General features: G+C 45.7%; 2 protein-coding genes across 2 annotated transcripts in view; both read left to right on the top strand.

The window, feature by feature from the left end:
- Positions 1–17217, top strand: part of GRAMD1B (GRAM domain containing 1B) — a 441187-nt gene that overhangs the window by 90340 nt on the left and 333630 nt on the right. The gene's annotated exons all lie outside the window — the stretch shown is intronic.
- UBASH3B (ubiquitin associated and SH3 domain containing B) overlaps positions 1–17217 on the top strand; it is a 52776-nt gene that overhangs the window by 28435 nt on the left and 7124 nt on the right. Inside the window, exons 2-10 of the mRNA XM_081960590.1 lie at positions 6866–6919; positions 8880–9066; positions 9158–9356; positions 11074–11243; positions 12478–12686; positions 14345–14480; positions 14596–14716; positions 15495–15617; positions 16542–16634. Coding sequence (XP_081816716.1) covers positions 6866–6919; positions 8880–9066; positions 9158–9356; positions 11074–11243; positions 12478–12686; positions 14345–14480; positions 14596–14716; positions 15495–15617; positions 16542–16634 — 1292 coding nt within the window. The remainder of the gene's footprint in view (positions 1–6865; positions 6920–8879; positions 9067–9157; positions 9357–11073; positions 11244–12477; positions 12687–14344; positions 14481–14595; positions 14717–15494; positions 15618–16541; positions 16635–17217) is intronic.

Genomic DNA, 17217 nt, shown 5'->3' with positions numbered 1-17217 from the left:
CCTTCGTGGCCTTTTAATCTGAAATCTGTTAATCTGCATTCTGTGCTGTCAGTGCCGTTTAATCTGCATTCTGCAAATCATTAGTCAATCTGTCAGGTTGTGTTTTTTTTTCCCCCTGGCTTGTTGTGTTAAACTGTCTTTTGCTTTTTAAGAAAAGTACAAACAGACTTGGGTTGTTTTTTTTCCCTAAGCCATAAAATGCCAATCTGAAGGAAATTGGCTAGGATCCTGGGCTCCTTGTCACAAGTAAACAGATTCCTTAACAACACAATTCATCGAAATGTGAAGACAGGCTGCGAAGATGTGGTTGGAGTTTTGTGTAACTTCCAAAAATGGAACTAGGCACAAGTTCTACATTTCTCCACTCAGCCTCTTCCTAGCTTGACCTGGGGTTCAGAAGAAGCTCTGGGTGAGATGCCGCCTTGATACCAGTCTTATGACATCTTAATCCACCCCTTGTTCTAAAGCAGGGGTGCCCAATCTTGGCAGCCTTGAGACTTGTGGACTTCAACTCCCAGAATTCCCCAGCCAGCCATGCTCTTGGGAACCAGCCTACATTTATAACTCTTTACAACATCCTGCAGTCACGTGACTGTCTGTTCCAACCTAGGCTTCCCCAAAAAGCATGAAGCAGATTCCGGGTCCCGACAAAACCCCTTTTATTAAAGAAATGTGAATTCCTCTCATTCACATTCAGCAAGGCCTGGCAAACTGTCTTCCAAAGGAATATTTATGACCACAGACCTTATCTCTCTTGGAAAGCTGCCATGTAAATATCTCCCAAATGAGGTGCTGTGGAAGGAAAGACTGGGCACAGAGTCTCTGAGATTCACTGACAGATCTTCACACTCCTGAAACGAACGAATTGTTTCCTGCAAAAGCCCACTCCCCTTTCGCTCCTTTTTTTTATTTCCTATGGGAGGGACCATTCACCATGCACCTGTGGCTTTATTCCCAAATCGACTCCTGTTCTTTAGCTATTCCCTTCATCTGGCAACTCTGCACATGCGCACACTGGGAACAGGCCCCAGCTGTTCTTCTGCCTCACAGCGCCCATGGCTTCTGAAGGCAACTTCTATTCCACTGGTTAATTGTCCTTACTGTTAGGAAGTTTCTCCTTAATTCCAGGTTGCTTCTTTCTTTGATTAGTTTCCAACCATTATTTCTTGTCCTACCCCCCTCCCCCACTGCTTTGGAGTATGATTTGACCCCCTCTTCTTTGTGGCAGCCCTTCAAAAACTGGAATACAGCTATCATGTCATCCCTTAATTCTTCTTTTCTTTAGACTAGCCAAACCCAAATCCCGCAGCCGTTCTTAATATGTTTTAGTCTCCGGGTCTTTGATCATCTTAGTTGCTCTTCTCTGAACTTTTTTTCCCAAAGTCTCAACCTCTTTTTTGTACCATGGTGACCCAAATTGGTTGCAGTATTCCAAGTGAGGTCAATATCAATCAGAATAGAGTTGGAAAGAACCGCGGAAGTCTTCTGCTCTTACTAGGGCTTTATAAAGTGGTACTAATACTTGACGTGATCTTGATTCTATGCCTCTTGTGTCTACAACCCAGGATCGTATTAGCTTCTTTGGCTGCTGCTGCACAGTCTGATATTTAAGGGATCATCCATTAAGTTGCTAAGGTGCCTCTCACAGTTACAATTGTTGGGAAAACAAACCAAAAAAACTAAACAGGATTTTGGAGGAAAATCAGCCCAAGAGTCTTAAAATAGCCGAAAGCTTCCTGAACGAATGGGAAGAAGGCCTGTCTTAATTTGGAACCCTGATGTACAATCGTCTTCCTTCCTTGTTTCTTAGAACTGGATACTTCCTCAAGAGGCCAAACACTTCCCCTTTTCCCCCTCTCTCTCATCTTACCCAACGTAATCTTTTTAGTAACATGGATGAGGGACTCGGTGGATCTGAAAACGGCGCCCCAACGTCTGGGGATATTTTTATAAATATTCCCTGGAAACCGGCATAAACATTAGCTAAATTGCTTAAAAATAGCCTTGGCAACAGGTTGATAGACAGCCTTTGAAGCCAACCTGTTGGGTGCAACGTTGTGGTGTTAGGTCTGACAGTACGTTTAAACTACAATGAGCCAAAAATGAGACTTAGACACGGAGGCAAGAATAAGCGTCAGCATTTTATTTTTGATCAAAGGGCATGCGCAAGTTCCAAACACATACAAGGATATGAAGGGAAGAGCCCAGGGGTGAAATCCAGCAGGTTCTGACAGGTTCTGGAAAACCAGTAGTGGAAATTTTGAGTAGTTCAGAGAACCGGCAAATGCCACCTCTGGCTGGCCCCAGAGTGAGGTGGTAATGGAGATTTTGCAGTATTTTCCCCCTGCCATGCACACCAAGCCACACCCACCAAGCCACACCACGCCCACCAAACCACACCTACAGAACCGGTAGTAAAAAAAATTGAATTTCACCACTGGAAGAGCCACAGCCAAGAGAGGGAATGGTCTCCCTTTTATACTGTTAGAAACGTTATAAAATATCAGAAACGTTATAAAACAACAGTTAAAATCCTCAATTCTGGTCTCTCAATTAGGTTTGTGTATTTCTTACTGCACTAGACACCTTCCCTAATTAGCCTTATCTCCTTAACTCTTACCAGGGACACAGTGGCTCAGTGGCTAAGACGCTGAGGTTGTTGATCAGGAAGGTCGGCAGTTCAGCAGTTCGAATCCCTAGCGCCGCGTAACAGAGTGAGCTCCCGTGACTTGTCCCAGCTTCTGCCAACCTAGCCGTTCGAAAGCACTTGCAAAAATGCAAGTAGAAAAATTAGGAACCACCTTTGATGGGGAGGTATCAGCGTTCTGTGTGCCGTCAAGTGTTAAGTCATGCCGGCCAAATGACCACGGAGACGTCTTCAGACAGCGCTGGCTCTTTGGCTTTGAAACGGAGATGAGCACCACCCCCTAGAGTCAGGAACAGCTAGCACGTATGTGCAAGGGGAACCTTTACCTTTATTTGTAACTTTCCAAGCTGGTTTCCAACATGCAACTTTAGGGGGGGGGAGCCAGTTTCACTTAATGACTGCAGTGATTCCCTTAGCGGCCGTGACCAAAAAAGGTCATAAAATGAGGCACAGTTCATTAACAACCGTCTGGCTGAGCAATGGGAAGATTGGCCCCGATTACGATTGTGTGTCCAGGACTAGCTGTCATTCTATCTCGATCTGGTGATGGGAGCTGTCTCCTTTCATGTCGAAAGTGGGAGGGAAGATGTCATATCTCCCTTTGATCTTGCAGAAGACAGCGAGAAATTTATTGTTTTCAGATCCACACGACAAGCATTTCCTTTCCTAGGGCAGCTCCTCCAGATGGTTTCTCTTGAACCTCTCCAGCTCATCTGACTCTCGTTTGCCCCTCCCCCCTCTCCTCCCCGTGGCCATATTTCTGGTTTTTAAGTGTGTGGGCAGAAGAGAGGGAGGGTCCCCCTACATTCCACTTGTGGGATCTGCTTTCATGTCCTCTGGAAGAATGCCGGTTGGGGTTGGTGATATATAGAGGCATTCCTTGCGCAGGCCTCCTCTCAGGATGTGTGGCTCTGCCTTTGAAGGAGCAACCCCGAGCAAAGCAGCACATGGAAGCCATGTGGAGGGTAACCCTTTGCATTTTGCAATGGGGGGAGGGCAGGACTTCTCCCTGGCGCAGTGGTGGGTTGCAAGGGGTACGCCCCAGTACGGGCGTACCGGATCCTGCCCAGAACACTGGGTACCGTTCTGGTACAGTGCTCCAGAGGGCTCACCTGCTCATCCACACTCCTTACCTGTGCTTTAAGCTTTTGGCGCTTCCAGCCGGAGCGTCGCAGAGGCTTGCAAAAGCGTCATCTGATGCTACAACACATGCGCGTGCATACAGGTGACGCCGGGGCTGTTCCAACCGTACCAGTTGGAGTGGAATCTGGAACCCACCACTGCCCTGGCGGAACTCATCGATTGCACGTTTCCAGGCCCCCCTCGGATTCTGCTGCAGCCTCTTGACTCCTCTGCCTCTGAGCCAAACGTCTGGCAATCGACACCTTCCTAACATCCCCTTTTCCTCCTGTAGATCGCCAACTTTGGCCACAGTGAAGCCCTTTCGAAAGCAAGAATTAACCACAGACATTTTCCACTGATCCCAGCCAATGTTTCTCCACTCCGGCGCTGTTTTGCTGCTTCTGAGACCCCCGTTCTTTTTTCTTCTTCTTTCCATCTGTGGGTTTCATTTCAAAGAGAGTGCCAGGGAGCAGCAGATGGACAGGAGATTCCCAGCTCTTCCTTGGCAGGTCTTCAAGTCCATCAGAGGTCGTGTTATTCAGACTCACTTAGATTCTGACCTTGCTTTTGCTCCTCCTCTTTCCGTTCTATATCGTCTTATTCCATGTCCAGATCATGCTGTCCTGACCGAGAGCCTGAAGCAAACTCCTGGTCCCGACAAAAACCCCTTTTGTTAATTCACTCTGAAGTCTGCTCATTCACACCCAGCAAAGTCTTTCAAGGGAGGATTTACAGTCACAAACCTTCTCTGGCTTGGAGAGCTGCCAGGCCGAGATCTGCAGAACTTGGCAAGGAGTCTCGGAGAGTCACGAACCAATTAAGCAAACTAATTGCCTCCTGCAAACTCCACTCCCTTTTCGCTCCTCTTTTATCTCCTCTGGGAGGGGCCCTTCAACGTCCACCTGTGGCCTTACTTCCAAGTCAACTCCTGTTCTTTAGCTGTTCCCTTCGTCTGGCAACTCTACGCATGCGCACATTGGGAACAGGCTCCAGCTGTTCTTCTGCCTCACTGATGTCTGACTCTAAAGGCAGCTGATAACTGGCATACGGCCCTGGCCCCCTCTCTGCCTCCAACGCAGAGCCCTCATCAGAGCCTTCCCCAGACTCCAGGACTGGCCCATGTTCCTTCCCAACCTCCTCACTGTCCGAATCTGCTGCCACTGGTGGGCCACAAGACATGCATCGTGAGCCACAACTGGAGAGCTTGGAAGCTCCCAACTCAACTCAACTTCTGTGAAAATTCTCAGTCATTCAAGTCATAGTTGTCCCAAAGGTGTTTTTTTTTTTCCAAAAGGCAACTGCTTTTTTCCCCCCTTTGAGAATGTTTTGCTTCTCATTCTGGAAGCTTCTTCAGTTAAATTCTTTAGATCTTCAGAGTTGAAGAACTGAAGCTTTTCAGAACAGAAGGAGCTTCTGAGATGAGAAGCGAAATGTTCTCAAAGGGAAAACAAAGTCCAGTTGCTTTTTGAAAAAGCACCTTTGGGACAACCCACCTACCCAACCATTTTCAACTCTTAACTTATCTCTGCTGGTAGTTATTTCCCTGGCCGATATTATACTTTATTTTTTGTTCTGCTTGTTTGCTTCCCCCCCCCCCCCCGCGCCTAAATCCTTGAAAGGTTACCGATTTGTTTCTCTGCGAGTTGTGCCAATAGGAAGAGGAAACGTCTTCCCAAATCTTTGTGTCAAAACGCTTTCGTTCATTTGCACTTCCCCTTCCTCCTTGGCCTCGTGATGGCCCTTCAGTTTCATGGACTCCGGAGAGTTCTGCTTGTGCAATCCTTGATGTGCACATCACCTCTCACCCCAGCTGTGGTTGTGCCAATTGTCTGTGTGTGACTGTGTCTTACGCAGAGGATGAAATTCAGCGTGCCGCAGCAGAGGTGGGTAAAATGAGGACCCAGATTGTTGGGGGCAGGAGGCGGACTCTGTAAACCACTTAGAGGGGGCTGTAAAAGCACTATACAGTGGTATATAAGTCTAAGTGCTATTGCTATGAGAAAACCACCTTGATTTCCTGACAGTTAGAACCATTAACCAGTGGAACAACTTGCCTCCAGAAATTGTGGGTGCTGTATCCCTGTGGGCTTTTAAGAAGAGACTAGACATTTATCTGAATTGGTAGATGGTTTCTTGCTTGAACTGGGGGGGGGGTTGGACTAAAAGACCTCCAAGGCCCCTTCCAACTCTGCTATTCTCTTAACCCCACCTCTGACTCCATCTCCATCTTCATTGCTTTGAGTGAAGACACTCCTCTGCTAAATCCAAGCCAGGAAGTTCGTGAATCTTTAATGCCAAGGATGCTCAGAGCCACTGATGAAAAGTCACATGCTAGAATATGTCCGGGGTGTTTTATTATGAATCAGGAGCTGTGGAAAGAGGAGGAGACAAAACCAGGAGGATGGAAACTTTGGTGGAAACAAGGATGGATTGTGACTCTCACCCTCCTTCTTGATATTGAAGGAAGAGAGTTATATTTATTTTATATTCCCCACTTCTTAGCTGTCCGTCTCCACTGGAGAGGATCTCTAGGTGGGCATAGAATCTAATACATACAATTAAACATTAAAATTGGGGATTAAAAATGAGGAGTCTTTGGTGCTCTTTGAGTTTGATTGTTGATCGATTGATTTTTTCCCCCCAGATGTTTCCTTACCAAACTAGAAAAAATCTTCCGTTTTTCTTTATAACTTAGAAGAATTCTTTTAAACCCACGCACTGATAGCGTTACCTAGTTGGGTCACAAAACATCCGCAAGAAAACAACCAAGCTCAAAGAGCACCCAAGACCCCACAGTTCAACCCTGAGCTACAACAAATATTCCCTTCTGGAGCATCGGGGAGCGTCGCGGGCAGTAGGTGCGCATGAGCACGCTGTGCGCGAGTATGTGGTGGACGCCTGGCCCTGTTGCACCATACCGGTTGCAACGGGATCCGGAACCCACCGCTGGGTTCCAAGGACATTATCCAGGGACACCTAGACTGTATTTCCCTCCATTCTTCTGGAGAGGAGGTTGTGTTTCTTGACTGCCATCTAGTGTTCTGAGCCGGAATCCACAACTCATGTCTCTCTCTTTCTCTCTTTGCTTTTCTGCAGGCAGAAAGCTTTGGCATCCACCGGAGGTCGAAGTGTGCAAGCGGCTTGCGACTGGTGTGTATGAATTCACGTATTATGGAGTCTCGAACACGGCCAGCATTGTGGGAAATAAAAAATCCCCCCTTGTCCCTGGAAGAACTGGGGATTAAATTGGTGGCTTTGTGTGAAGGCAGGCATGGTCCTCTGGTATTGATCTGTGGCTACATCCGAAGCCATGATCTCTTGGGCATCTCGCGGATGAAAATAAGAGCCGGTTTTATAACTTCTCCAAGGTTGGAGCACCATTGCTGTCCAATTCACATCGGCTACTTACGTTGATATTATTATTTATACTATGCAGCATCTCCTGGCTTGGTCTTTAGAGTCAAAGGTGTCTTTCTTGATTATAGGGGTATAAAAAAAACCCTAATATTTAAATAAAATATACAGGTAGTCCTTGACTTACAACAGTCCATTTAGTGACTGTTCAAAGTTACAACGGCAATGAAAAAAAAGTGACCGATGATCATTTTTCACCCTTACGATGAATGACAGCATCCCCATGGTCACCTCATCAACATTTAGATGATCGGCAACTGACTCGTATTTATGACAGTTGCTGTGTCCCGAGGTCATGTGATCCGCTCTTGCGACCTTCTGATTAGCAAAGTCAACGCGGAACTCAGATTCACCTAACAACGAGTTTACTATTTAAATAAATGCAATGATTCATTTAACAACGGTGGGAGGAAAAGTCGTAAAGTGGGGCAAACCCACATCAGCATAAACTTTGGGCTCAATTGTGGTCATAACTCGAGGACTACTTGTATATGAGAAAAAGGGTTCTCCCAGAGCAGTGTTTTTCAAATTTGGCAACCTGAATAGCAAGGACCACGATTGGAACATTTTAAGAAGTTTGAACTCCTAGAATTCCCTAGGCAGTATTGTTGGCTGGAGAATTCTGGGAGTTGAAGTCCATCCATCTTAAAGTTGCCAAGGTTGAGACATTCTAGGGCAGGGGTGTCCAAACTTGGCAACTTTAAGACTTGTGGACTTCAACTCCCAGAATTCCCCAGCCAGCTGGCTGGGGAATTCTGGGAGTTGAAGTCCACAAGTCTTAAAGTTGCCAAGTTTGGACACCCCTGTTCTAGGGTCTTCCATTACTCCTCCTTTCAGTCCAGTTGGCATTTTCTCCAACACCCAGAATCTTGATGGGAGCAGATTCCAAATTATTGTTTTTAAAAAAAGGCAGATAATGGAAACGGAATCCTCTCTTGAGGTCCCCGTTGTAATTTATTATTTTATTTATTTATTGGAATTTGTCAAACAAAAACGAGAACAAGAATAAGAGAATAAAATACAGTGACGGCTGGAATGAACCAGGAAATATTTGAACCTTTTTTTCAGCCCTAATGAGGTGCTAACGAGTGAAGCCCCAAAAATAAGCCCTCTCCAAAATTATTGCAACACAGCAGCAGCCATGAGGTGACCACGCTTGCCACCTCCTGCACCTCAAAAATAATAAGACCTCTTTGAAAATAAGGCCAAGTGCTTATTTTGGGGGGGTCAAAAGAAAATAAGACCCTGTCTTATTTTCAGGGAAATACGGTAGTACCATAATTGTCTTTCACTTATGAGTCTACCTCCTCCACTTATGAGTCTACCTCCTCCATGCACATGTATATGTCTTTGTTCTTTATGTATGTATGTTTGTCTTTATCTGTATTTTATCTGTTTTGATTGTACGCCACCCCGAGTCCTTCGGGAGAGGGTTGCGGCTAATCAAATCAAATAATAATAATAATAATAATAATAATAATAATAATAATAATAATAATAATAATAATAATAATAATAATAATTATTATTATTATTATTATTATTATTATTATTATTATTATTATTATTATTATTATTATTATTATTATTATTATTATTATTATTATTATTATTATTAGGAATTTTATTGTGTATTAATCTGGATTTGTTCCATGGAGCTAAAAGGACCGTCCGTCCCCTCTGTTCTTCCTTACAGGCTCTTTTCCCACGTGTGTGACCCTTTCCTCGATGACCCTCTTCCTCGGGAATACGTCCTCTACCTACGTCCCACTGGCCCCTTAGCGCGGAAGCTGACCGACTTCTGGCAGCAGTCGAAGCAACTGTGTGGGAAAAACAAGGCCCACAACATCTTCCCCCACATCACACTCTGCCAGTTCTTTATGGTGAGTCTGGACCAGAGCACCCAGAGCTCCTCCTGAATTGGCAACGCGACTTTGAGGTCTGCGTCTCACCTTCTTATGGGATGTCTTGCAGTGTGAAGACAGCAAGGTGGATGCCCTCTGTGAAGCCCTTCAGGCAACAGTGACCAGGTGGAGGTGCAAATTCCCTCTCCCGTTGCCTCTGGAACTCTATACCTCATCGAACTTCATCGGTCTCTTTGTTAAGGAGGACTATGCGGAGATCCTGAAGAAATTTGGGGCGGACTTTGCAGCAGAAGCCACTGCTAAAGCTGGTGAGCAGGGAGCGGAATAACAGGACGGCTCTTCCTGTTCAAATCCTGCTTAAATGATCTGTGCTGGTGCCTTTGAAATGGCTTTCCATGACCTCAGGTAGACAGGCTGTCCTCAAATCCAGTTTACTTTTGACGAGGGGTCTTGAAGAACCCAAGGAAGGGTTTGCCTTGAAGAGATCCCAGAAACAGAACAGCAGAGTTGGAAGGGACCTTGGAGGTCTTTTAGTCCAACCCCCTGCTCAGGCAGGAAACCCTATACCATGAGCTGCGATGGCACAGTGTTTAGAGGGCAGTACTGCAGGCTACTTCTGCTGACTGCCGGCTGACTGCAATTTGGCAGATCGAATCTCACCAGCTCAAGGTTGACTCAGCCTTCCATCCTTCCGAGGTGGGTAAAATGAGGACCCAGATTGCTGGGGGAGATTTGCTGATTCTGTAAACCGCTTAGAGAGGGCTGTGAAGCACTGTGAAGCGGTATATAAGTCTAAATGCTATTGCTATTTCTGACGAATGGTTGTCCAATCTCTTCTTAAAAATCTCCAAGGCACCTGAGGGTAGAACAAGAAGCAATGGGTGGAAACTAATCAAGGAGAGAAGCAACTTAGAACTGAGGAGAAATTTCCTGACAATGAGAACAATTAATCAGTGGAACAACTTGCCTCCAGAAGCTGTGAATGCCCCAACACTGGGTGTTTTTAAGAAGATGTTGGATAACCATTTGTCTGAAGTGATGTAGGGTTTCCTGCCTATGCAGGGGGTTGGTCTAGAAGACTTCCAAGGTCCCTTCCAACTCTGCTATTGTATTGTATCTCCTGTGTTGGAGCAGCCACAACTTCTGGACGCAAGTTGTAGATGATTGTTCTGTCAGGAAATTTCTCCTTAGTTCTAGGTTGCTTCTCCCCTTGATTAATTTCCACCCATTGCTTCTTGTCCTGCCTTCAGATGCTTTGGAGAATAGCTTGACTCCCTCTTCCTAGTGGCAGCCCCTGAGATATTGGAAGACTGCTATCATGTCTCCCCTGGTCCTTATTTTCTAGTCCTTTTTCTACTATCTACCCATAGTCTCCTAGGGAACTGAATTAAAGTTATTCACTTACAAACACCCTCAGGGTGAGAATTTCTATTGCTAAACCGTTGTTGAGATGCACCTGATTTTATGACCTTTCCAGCCATGGCTGTTAAATGAATCCCTGCAGCTGTTAAGTGAATCACATAGTCATTAAGTGAATTTGGCTTCGGGCCCCTTTGCATTTGCTTGTCGGAAACCAGATGGGAAGGTTGGAAATGGTGAACGCAAGACCTTGGGGTACTAAACCATCATAACTAAATGCCAGTTGCCGAATACCCAAATTTTGATCATGTGACTCTGAGGATGCTGTGGCAGTTGTAAACACGAGGACCGATCATAAGTCACTTTTTTCAGTAGCCTTGTAACTTTGAAAGGCTGCTAAAAAATGATTGTAAGTCAAGGGCCAACGCACTGATGTATATTGTCGTAGATAGATTGAGAAAGAAAAATGGGGAAAATCAATGAGATCATTGATTGGTTCTCCTTTCAATAATGCTACCCAAAAATGGTATTTTTATATTCATTCTCTGCTTAGTAACTTCCGGTAACATCTGATCATCCATAACACAAAACGAAATGCTGGACCCGTCGGGACTTCCTGCTGTTCTCGATGGCTTGCCGTTTTGACCACCCTTTTCCTTCTTGTAGATGTACATGTGGAGCCCCACAAGAAGCAACTCCATGTGACCCTGGCTTACCACTTCCAAGCCAACCACTTGCCCACCCTTGAGAAGTTGGCTCAGAGCATTGATGTCAAGCTGGGCTGTGACTGGGTAGCTGCCATCTTCTCCCGTGACATTAGATTTGCCAATCATGAGGTAAGTTGGACTTGAAGAGACGTCTTGTAAAAACCAGGAAGGGGTCCTGAAATTGACTCACTAGGTCCGTTGTGCTTCCTTGGCAGTATTAAGAGAAGTGATTTGTCACTTATTCTGGGATGGCTTCTTGAGTCAATAGCCCTAGAATTCTGTGCTGGATTCTCAGAATTCAAATCCTGCAAAAGTAGTGTAGTAGGAACAAAATGGTGGTGTGGTAGCCTAGAGATAGAGCTCTCGTCTCACAATCAGGAGGCTGTGAGTTCGATCCTAGGTAGAGGGCGATATTTCTCTCTGGGCACAATGAGAATATATCTGCTGAACAAAACTCCGTATCGGTGACAAGAAAGGCATCTGGCCATTAAAACACTGCTAGCTCCATTCAGTTGCCCAGATTCCACCCCGCAAAGGATTATGGGGTCGGTAAAAGATGATGAAGAAATAGGAATAGAAAATTATTTATTTGGGGGTGGGAATTCCAGAAGCTTTAGTCTTAGAATGTTTCCCTAAGAATCCATGGTTAGAGGAAAAGTAGAATAGAACATAGGGACACGGTGGCTCAGTGGCTAAGATGCTGAGCTTGTTGATCAGAAAGGTCGGCAGTTCAGCAGTTCGAATCCCCAGCACCGTGTAACGGAGTGGGGCTCCTGTTACTCGTCCCAGCTGCTGCCAACCTAGCAGTTTGAAAGCATGTAAAAAATGCAAATAGAAAAATAAGGACCATTTTGGTGGGAAGATAAGAGCGTTCCGTGCACCTTTGGCGTTTAGTCACGCCAGCCACATGACCAAGGAGACGTCTTTGGACAGCGCTGGCTCTTCAGCTTTGAAATGGAGATGAGCACCACCCCCTAGAGTCAGGAACAACTAGCACATATGTGTGAGGGGAACCTTTACCTTTACCTTTAGAATAGAACATAGAATAACAGAATTGGAAGGGACGCTGGAGGTCTTCTGGCTTAACCCCCAGCTCCATCAGGAGCCTATCCCATTTCAGATAAATGGTTGTCCAGTCTCTTTGAAACCTTCCAGTGATGGAACACTCACAACTTCTGAAGGCAAGGTATTCCACTGGTTGTTAGTTCTCACCGTTAGGAAATTTCTCCTTGGTTCTAGGTTGCTTCTCTCCATCCATTGTTTCTTAGTTTCCATCGATTGTTCACATCTTCTGAAGGATTGGAGAAGGGAGCCTAACGATTTGCCAGTCAGGGCCCAATTTCTTCCTCTTTCTCTACTCCAGACCCTGCAAGTCATCTACCCCTACACCCCACAGAATGATGACGAGCTTGAACTCGTGCCAGGAGACTTCATCTTCATGTCTCCTGTGGAACAAATCACAACTAGCGAAGGCTGGATCTATGGTACTTCTTTTGCCACAGGGTGCTCAGGATTGTTGCCAGAGAATTATATCACCAAAGCCGATGAATGTGGCACTTGGGTTTACCATGGGTGAGTAATTCCATGTTCCATCTCGTCTAGTATTTTCATGGGGAATAACCCTAATCCTGTGCAGAAGGGGTAATAAGAAGTTTTCTTGTTGATGGGTCTGTGAAATAGCTGGGTAGACATACATTGGTAGACAAGCAAGATAAACGTTTGGATAGAAACATGTTGATAGATGGTCAAGATGAACTTGTGAGTAGGATACATATTGATAGGAGATCAAGATGAACTTGTGGGTAGAAACATGTTGGTAAAAGGTCAAGATGAAGCACTGATGGAGAAGACCTGATCTCTCTTGGATATTAAAAAAGCAACCTCTCAATCTACATCCCATTTAATCGCTGTAATTTGGAGTACTTTTAGAACATTATCCAGACTGCATAGGAGAAAGTACAAATACAGATTAACAGAGTTGGAAGGGACCTTATAGGTCATCTAGTCCAACGCCGTGCCCAAGCAGGAGATCCTAGACCATTTCTGACAGATGGCAGTCCAGTCTCTTCTTGACAGCTTCCAGGGATGAAGCTCCCACAACTTCCGAAGGCAACTTCTGTTCCATGGGTTGATTGTTCTCACTGTCAGAAAATTCCTCCTTATTTCCAAGTTGAACCTCTCTTTGGTCAGTTTCCATCCCTTATTCCTTGTCTGGCCTTCGGGTGTTTTGGAGAATAGCATGAACCCCCCCCTCCTCCTCTCTGGGGCAACCCCACAAATAAAATAGCTCTCATCATTGTGCTTTGTTCTTCCTTCCAAATGACTAGCATTATGGAAAGGAACAGTAGAAGCTCTTCCTGGTGAGACAGTTTGCAAAATTGATTTGTTCCAGATTTTAATAATTATCTTGCATAAGAGAGCTGACATTTTGAAACTAGGTCAATTACAATCGTCAGTGGTAGACAGCCGTGGCCATAAGGAGGTGACATAAAAATACTGATCATCGTATAAATACCCTACCAAGAGATGACCCACAGTCTATTCTTGTCTGTTGCAAAAAACCCAACCACCGTATTTTCCTGCATCTTTGGAAAATGTTAGTTTTGTTTTCTTTTTACCGTAAGAATTTTTGAAGTCCAGCTGGTGGCAGGTTCAGGGCCCTTTGGTAGCATTCTACACATAAAGAGTTATATTCCCGGCAATAGCAATAGCACGTGGACTTATATAGCGCTTTACAGGGCTTTCCAGCCCTCTGTAAGTGGTTTACAGAGTCAGCCTCTTTCCCCCTACAATCTGGGTCCTCATTTTACCACCTCGGAAGGATGGAAGGCTCAGTCAACTTTGAGCTTGTCAGGATCGAACTTCCTAACTGTGGGCAGAGTTAGCCTGCAATACAGCACTCTGATCACTGCACCAACACGGCTTCCTTCCTTCCTTCGTTCCTCCCTCCCTCCCTCCCTTCCTTCCCAAGCAATAGCACTTAGACTTATATACCGCTTCACAGTGCTTTACAGCCCTCTCTAAGCGGTTTACAGAGTCAGCCTCTTGCCCCCAACTGGATCCTCATTTTACCTACCTTGGAAGGATGGAAGGCTGAGCCTGGTGGGATTTGAACTGCCAAACTGCAGTCAGCCGGCAGTCAGCAGAAGTAGCCTGCAGTACCGCACTCTAACCACTGCACCATCAAGGCTCTTCTTACCCATATTTTTTGTTTTCTGCATTGGGTCTAGGTCATATTCTATTATGAATGCCACTATTTCCTCGTCTCTCGTGATGTTCGCTGATGGGGTGATGGATCGACGGTCCCAGGAGGATCAAGGACCAGGGGAAACAGGGCCTCTCACAATTTTCTGTCAGAGTATGCAGGTAAGGAAAGTTCACACTTGTGAGTCTCCCTCTACCTGCCTCCCAGCTTTGACTGCTGGGAGGAGAGAAGTCAAGCCAAGGCCGTTTTTAAGTCCTACTTTCTTCTTGTGGTCAGCCCTTACGGATCTCCAACACACCTGGACCCCAGAAAAGATGCCTTTTTGTTTGTCGTCATGGAGAAAGAATGGATGTCGTGTTTGGAAAATACTGGCTCTCGCAATGTTTTGATACCAAAGGTGAGTCTCTCCGTTCCGTTCCATCAGGAACCTGTTCATTCTTCTAGGTCAGTGTTTCTCAAACTTGGCGACTTTAAGTCCTGTGGACTTCAATTCCCAGAATCCCCCAGCCAGCATAGCTGGCTGGGGAATTCTGGGAGTTGAAGTCCACAGGACTTAAAGTCACCAAGTTTGAGAAACACTGTTCTAGGTTTACAGGCAGCCAATTTGGAGTTCAGTAATGGGGAAACATGGACTAAGACACTGAGCTTGTCGATCAGAAAGGTTGGCAGTTTGGCGGTTCGAATCCCAAGTGCCACGTAATGGAGTGAGCTCCCGTTACTTATCCCAGCAGGAAATTCTAGGGCAATAGGCTAGTTTTTTAAATTAAAAAAGCAGAGGAAGACAAAGCCAATTCACTTCTAAATCATTCCCATGAACATTGCATAGTGTCACCTTAAAAAAACATGGGTGCCAATCTCAAAATTGCCAGGCCATCCCATTAATGTACAAGAGGTGACAACTCCTGGCCAACCTTGGCTGATCTCAAAAGAACACCAAGATCAAAGCAGATTATGTTTTGGAAGGAGAGGCCATCAGCCTCTCCAGCTGTGGACACTCGAGGTCAATCCCACCACCACTCCATCCCCAAGAACTCGATTGGGGCAAATCCTTTCTCTAATAGCGCCAAGAAAGCTTCACAGATGCTACCAGGAGTTGAGCTTGACTTTTATCTTGACGCCAGTCATGCATCCTTGAGGAATCTCCTTATCCGACACTGTTCCGTGTCTCCCAACAGGAAGATACATCCGCACAAATCTGAACATGCCTCACAACTTGCCTCAACGGAGCGGTGGCTTCAGGGAGTATGAAAAGGATGCTCCCATCACGGTGTTGGGATGCACGCAAGCCCGGCTTGTGGGTGAGTTCACCTGCTCAGGGGTTTGGGGCGGGAAGGGGCACGTTGAAAAGGTGTATCTTTGCCGTTGCAAGCTCTTTGTCGAAAGCAGGGGTGTCAAACACAAGGCCCGTGGGCCGGATGTGTAAGGGGCCTGCCCATGTCACTTCAGTCTGGCCTACCCAGCGTGAAGAGGAAACATGCCAGTAGTTTGGGGAGTGGGGTCAAGTCAACCATGCCCACCCAGTCGGCCATGTCAAGGACGCCAATTGTGTCAAACAATGTCACCAGCAGAAGAATATCCAACCTCTGCCCCCTCCCCAGGAGTCCTTGAAAATGAAACCTACTGCAAGTTTCGCATTTTCCAGACTGACAATGTGATAACCCCACTCAAAATCACCTCTTGAACTAAGCTTCCAAAAAGGAATACACCTCGGATAGGAACGTTGTTTTTTGCAGAACGACTGCCATCTAGAGGCTGAATGTAGTTACTGCCTTGCAGGTCACATTTTTAGTTGCTTTTCTCCCAAAACTGGGGGAATGATCTGCTAGAAATCCCACGGCACAGCTGATTGTCACACAGCTGGAACTTTTTAAAACTTTTTTTAAAACATTTTTTTTTTTACTACTGGTTCGGGCGAACCGGTAGTTCCAACGATCAGCTGTGCCGCACGATTAATATTCGCTGGAAAGCAGGAAATCCTGCTTCCTTAGCGACTCTAAATCGTGCGGCACAGCTGTTCCCACCCCCCTCGCTGTTCTACTTACCTTTGCAGAATCAGAAAAGGCTTCTTAATCACGTGCGGAGCGAACCGGTAGCAGACTTCAGAGCCTTTCACCCCCGTTGGAAAGTCACAATTTTCCTAGCTCGAGAAAGCCAATGTGGCCCCTGGGGTCCTGCAGACCCTGCTGTGGCCTTTATTTTGAACCCCACTTGTCTCCCTACAGGCGAGGCTCTCCTTGAGAGCAACACAGTCATCCACCACATCTATTGTTCTCCGTCGCTGCGCTGTGTGCAGACAGCACACCATATCCTGAAAGGTAAGTCACTGGATGGGTTGATGTTGGTTTCCCCGAGGGCCACCCGTGGCCGAATCCATCCTAGGGATGAAATGGGGTGCTTTTTTCCTACATCTCTGTAAGGTTCTGCTGCCTGGATGTTTAACCCAGTCAGAATTGTGATTTACGCACGAGTAACGTGTGGCTGATAAAAACAAGAGAGCCAAATTTGTTCATCGGAAACACAAACGTTTGCAAATGGCACGTATTATGAAGCGTTGGCCACAAATGCATTTTTTTAAATATTATGCCCCTTCCTTCCTTGCTTCCTTCTTCCTTCCTTCTTTCTTTTCATCCTTTCTTACTTCCTTCCCACTTTCTTTTTTCTTTCTTTCCTTCCTTTTCTTTCCTCCCTCCCTCCCTCTTTCTTTCCATCCTTTCCTTCCTTCCCTTTCTATTTTCTTTCTTTCTTTTTCTTTCTTTTTCTTTTTTTCCTTCCATCTTTCTTTCTTCCCTCCCCTCTCTCCCTTTCTATCCTTCCTTCCTTTCTTTTTCTTATTTCTTCCTTCCTTCTTTTCATCCCTTATTTCCTTCCCTTTTCTTTTTTTTTCTTCCTTCCTTCCTT

Source organism: Natrix helvetica (genome assembly GCF_964273705.1).
Source record: "Natrix helvetica genome assembly, chromosome: 8".
Taxonomy (NCBI): domain Eukaryota; kingdom Metazoa; phylum Chordata; class Lepidosauria; order Squamata; family Natricidae; genus Natrix; species Natrix helvetica.
Note: the sequence above shows the minus strand (reverse complement) of the source record. Positions and strands in the feature narration are given on the sequence as shown.